Source organism: Aphelocoma coerulescens, chromosome 8 (assembly GCF_041296385.1).
Source record: "Aphelocoma coerulescens isolate FSJ_1873_10779 chromosome 8, UR_Acoe_1.0, whole genome shotgun sequence".
Classification (NCBI taxonomy): domain Eukaryota; kingdom Metazoa; phylum Chordata; class Aves; order Passeriformes; family Corvidae; genus Aphelocoma; species Aphelocoma coerulescens.
The window spans coordinates 8116837-8121703 of NC_091022.1; the positions used below are offsets into that span (position 1 = coordinate 8116837).

The 4867-nt window shown below is 52.3% G+C and overlaps 1 protein-coding gene across 2 annotated transcripts; it reads left to right on the plus strand.

Moving 5' to 3' along the window:
• On the plus strand, nt 1–3670 carry FASLG (Fas ligand). Of its 2 annotated transcripts, XM_069022896.1 has the most exons (4): nt 1–431; nt 772–817; nt 1714–1776; nt 2176–3670. In XM_069022896.1, the coding sequence occupies exons 1-4, from the start codon at nt 42–44 to the stop codon at nt 2568–2570; spliced, it is 894 nt and encodes a 297-aa protein (XP_068878997.1). In that variant the 5' UTR covers nt 1–41; the 3' UTR covers nt 2571–3670. The 2 variants fall into 2 exon arrangements, with proteins under 2 accessions (XP_068878997.1, XP_068878998.1); XM_069022897.1 differs by lacking the exon at nt 1714–1776.
• Nucleotides 3671–4867: the final 1197 nt, after the last annotated feature.

Consider the following 4867-nt stretch of genomic DNA (forward strand, 5'->3'; position numbering starts at 1 on the left):
TCAGAGCGCAGCATCCGAGCTGGGTGTCCGCCGCTGCAGGGATGCAGCCGTGCCAGGGCAAAGCTGGGGCTGTCCCCAGGGCTCAGGTTGGGCCAAGCCCGGCAGGTTTCGGGTGCCAGAGGGAAGAGCGCACCAGGCATGTCCAGCCCATCCCGCTCCCGGCCATGCAGCAGAACTTGAACTACGTGTACCCCCAGATCTTTTGGGTGGACGGCTGTGCTGATGCAGGTGCTTCCTGCCCCCCGGCACCCCCCGTGGGTCCTTTTCCACCACCGGTACCCGACCGGAGGAGAAAGCCACGGAACAACAGGGGAAGGAGAAGCGTCGGCTTCCTCGTGGTGGTCTTGCTGATCCTGGTGGCCTTCACTGGAGTGGGGCTGTGCATGTTTAAGATTTTTCACCTGGAGAAGGAACTGGATGAACTCAGAGAGGTGAGGTCTGCCTGGCTGGTCACAGGTCCCTGGGGAAACAGGGAAAAAGAAACACTTAGAATCGTGTCTGAGATGCTCAGGTGGTGCAGAGCTCCCCAAGGGGCAGGATGGTGGCATTTCAGTGTCTGCTGTGACAGAGAAGGGGGTTGCTTGTTCCCGTACGGGACTGCTCGGTCGGTGACTGATTTATCTGGATTTCTTTGTGTTGCTGAGTGCTGCCAGGTCTCTCCCTGTGTATTTCTTAGCACTTCGCAGCTCCCCATGGGCATCCAGAATTAGCCACTGTCAAAGACAGTCCTTGCTCTCAGTCTAAGCCAGTGTCCCTCTTCTCTTTTGACAGTCTGCCAGCGCTGAGCACATCCCTCCAGCTTCGGAGAAACTCACGGGTGAGTCTGTGCCTGGAGGAGGAACCCAGTGAAATTGAAACTTTTCACAAGAACCTGCCAATTTTTCTAGATTTCATTTAGGAAAAAAAAAACAGGGTTTCAATTTGAGTGGAACAATTTAAAAGTTGTGTTTTGAACTTCCAAACTATTGCTTTTCTTTTGCATTCCATGTTACTGTTATAAGTGAGGATATCCTTTACAAAAAACGGCCAAGTCAGAAATTTTCAGCTCTCTTGACAGTTTTTTCTAGATCTGAAAAGTTTTATTTTTCCCCCCCTGGAGGATTTTGGTTATTAGAAAAGTTAATTTATTTTCAAATTTGTTCTGATACTGAATCAAAACAAATTTGAAATAGCAAAATTCTTGGGAAAGGGCAGTCCTGGTTCTCATCAACTCCTGTATCAGTAAATTTTCCCCTTTAGGGGAAGGGGAGCTGACATTTGAACTGGATGCTCAGTGCTCTGATCACAGGCTTCTTTAGCAGAAGCTGAACATAAATAATAACCCTGAATTTCTTGAGGGGGCTGGATAAATAAATAGAAACAGGGAAATAGTGTAAAGGAGAAGGGGGAGCAGAGGAAAATTTAATTGGCTTGATAAAAGAATAGGCTGCTTCCAAAATTAGAGAACATGAAGTAGATGTTGAGGAAAAGTGAAGGATGGAGTGGGATAGGATCCAGATACTGAGTCACTGGAACTGGCCCATCTCTCCAAAGGGAACTCAGCCCTCCAGGGAAGGCAGATTTTCCCAGCTGTGCTCTGCCTTCCTGAGGACAAGGTCTGCCTGGCCAGTGGGATGGATCTCAGGTGTCAGCTTTGTGGCTGGCTCTCCCACTGCCCTCTGGGCTGACTTTTCCATGGAGCATGTGGCCAATGTCTTCCCTATCTTTGTGCAGGGCAGAAGGAGCAGTCAGAGCAGTCACTGCGAAAGGAAGAGAGGAAGGCAGCCCATCTAACAGGTGAGGGAGCAGCAGGAGGTGGGAGCAGGGGAATGGGCAGGTGTGATGGGATGAGGGGGTGGCATGGCTGTAGTTGGGCGGAGCCCACCTCACAAGGCTTTCCTGTTTTCCTTGGGTGACACATCTGCTCTGACAGTAGAGAGTTGCTCCACAGATAAAACCCTCCCCCTCAGTTATGCTTCTCAGTGAGGCCTGGTTTTGGCTTGGTTTTGGGGTGTGGAGGGCAGGAGCTGTCACTGGGGGCTGGCGTTGGTGAGGTGTGAGGTCGGGGAGGACTTTCCGCACTGCAGACAAGGCTCGGAGAACGGTTGCCTTGTTGTGACGTGGGGTGTGACCTGAGGAAAAACCACTCAACTGGATGTACTTACCACCTTCTTTTTGTCTTGTTTTGGCTTCCAGGGAACCCAGCCCAGCGGGACCTCCCTCTGGAGTGGGAGCCCATCTCTGGCCATGCCTACACCAGTGGCGTCCAGTACCGCAACCGGGGGTTGGTCATCAACGAGCCCGGGCTGTACTTTGTGTACTCCAATGTCCTCTTCCGCGGCAGCGCCTGTGACAGCCAGGTCCTGTCCCACGTCGTGTACAAGAGAAACCCAAACTCTCCGGGCAGCCTTGTGCTCATGGAGGACAAAGGCATCAGCTACTGCACAGGGCAGAGGATGTGGGCCCGGAACAGCTACCTGGGGGCTCTCTTCAAGCTCAGGAAGATGGACAGTTTGCATGTCAACGTCTCCAAAATCGCTCTGGTTAATTTTGAGGAATCCAAGACTTTCTTTGGCTTGTTTAAGCTTTGAAATGGAGCATGGCTGGCAGCCCCTTCACACACACACACAGACGTGTGAGGGGTGAGTGCTGCCTGGGCACAGTGGCACCACAAAACCCATTGAAAAACCATGTTTGAGTTTCAGCAGGAGGGGGTTCAAGCAACTGGTAAAGGCTTGAAAGCAGACATCTGAAAAGCACTGTACTGCATCAGCCTGAAGAGAATTGCACATATTCTCCTTACAAAAACCCCTGACAAACTCAAAACATAGCATGCTGAAGACCCTGTTGGAACTCACTACTTGCTACCTGAGAAGATACTGGGACCTGCTGCTCCACGTGGTGTCATGGCCCTGGTGGGGACAGCTGGTGGGTGGGTGTTAAGGAGGTGCCTGAGTCATGCCACGACACCACAGTGGGAATGAGTAGTGTGAACAACTGCTCCCCCTGAGCCATGGCTGGCCACCCTGCCCAGCACTGTGACTGCTGTACCACAGGCCCTGCTGGGTAGCTGGGCTGGAACAGGTGCTGTGCTCATTTTGTGTTATCGACCACTCCCATCCCAGAAAATGCTCCCCAACCCCTTTATTTAACTCATCCCAACATGCCAGAAGCAGCAGTGCCATGAGGGGTGTCCCAGAAGTGGAAGCCTGACCACACCGTGGTGGTGGGGATGGTGGGGTGACCACAGGCTCTGCTGATGTAATCCGAGCAACACAGCAGTGCAGAGCAGTGGGGCTTGAGGTGAAAGCAGCATCTCAAACCCCCCTCCTGCCCCTGCAGCACATGAGGTTCCTCCATGGAGGTCTGGTCTGCCACCCCTTTCATGATGCAGGTGGTGACGTGCTGGCACCTGTCAATTGCATGACTTCAGCTGGGCCCCTTGTCATGAGATGTTCTCCCCTGAGCAAAACCCAGATGGTAAATATATATTTTTCTAGTGAATGGTACTGTCCTCTCCTCATTTGGTACAACAGGCTTCTGCCATGGTCAAATCACTGCAAGGCCTCTGTGATCAGGGGTCAGCACCTCGTTCCTTCTCTAGCAGTGTGGCAGAAATCTGGGAGTCTCATCCCACTTTGCTGCCTTCTTGGCAGTGCCCAGCGTCCTTTCCATGAGGCTTTGGAGCTCCAGCATCAAAACTGGATCTGGGGATGGGGGAGGTGTGGTGTGGGCAGCACAGACCAGGCAGCCCAAGCCCACTTTGACCACCAGGAAGGACCTGAGCTCAAACCACAGTTTTGAGCTTGAGTGGAACCGGGGAGCTTTTGGCTGAGCAGAAATGCTGCTGTCCCCAAAGGCGCCATCTGTGTGATCTCTGGCCCCAGAAGCCCTTCTCACAGAGTGGTCTGAAGAGCAAAGAAATGAAGTGGTGTAAAAAAAACCCCAAACCCTGTTTGTTCATCCTGGTGTCAGGTCCATGGAGTTCTAACCCTAGGGCTGCCACTCACATTGTCACCAGGCAGGACACAAAGGCTGTAGCTATGGTACATCATCACCTTTGCCTGGGCTCCTCCCTTCTTGCAGCTCTGCTGTTGGTCTCAGTGAATGTGGCTCTTCAGCAGACTGAAGTATTTGTTTCCTTTTCCGTGGTGCTGCTCTCAGCTTGGTGCTTGTGGCCTGTAGTTTGTGCTGTTGGCTTCAGAGAAGTTTATTTCTTTGAATCTTCTCAGGGGTCTGGTTACTGCTGTGGCCAGTGTGAAGGGAAAACTGCGCCCCTGTTCACGCAGCCATTGCTGATATTTCTACTGCATTTCTCAGGATGGAAAGTATCTCAAAAGGATGAAGCTTAGGGACTTTATGGCTTGACTGATTCTTTCTCACTGCCTTTGCCCCTGCATGTATCAGAGGGGCAAACTGCACAGTGCAGAGGTGGAGCTGCTGGACCCAGACCCTGCCAGGAAAGGCTGGAAATTGCTGTCCTCTTCTGACTGCTGTTTGTGCTGTGTTGCTCTCCTAGTGATGAGGCATCCAAGTGGGGAGTGGGAATCTGCATGTACATGTGCCTGCAAGCTTGCAGCTGTCTCTGTAGCCAAGCTAGCCGAGCACATCGTGTGCTTCCCTTCTTTACCGGGAAGCAGCCTGGAGAGAAGCAGGGTATTCTGTGCCCATAGGAAACCTGCCCTGAAGTTACTCTGTCTGCTAGTATGGTGTCGGAAGGGCTGGAACGATCCCAAAGGCTTCTCTAGGTCAGCACACAGTAACTCCTGCAGGCTGTGGCTGTAGTCAGCTCTGGGGCAGGATGAGCACTTGCACTCGCTGTGCACCAGGAAGGGACAAGATCTGTCCTTATCTGAAATGCTAAAGGCACCACAGACCTGCATGTTTT

Coding starts and splice junctions, on each gene's coding strand:
- FASLG (XM_069022896.1), top strand. CDS start 42: ATGCAGCCGTGCCAGGGCAAAGCTGGGGCTGTCCCCAGGGCTCAGGTT. Junction 818..1,713: donor AGCTTCGGAGAAACTCACGG/GTGAGTCTGTGC, acceptor ATCTTTGTGCAG/GGCAGAAGGAGCAGTCAGAG. Junction 1,777..2,175: donor GAAGGCAGCCCATCTAACAG/GTGAGGGAGCAG, acceptor TTTGGCTTCCAG/GGAACCCAGCCCAGCGGGAC.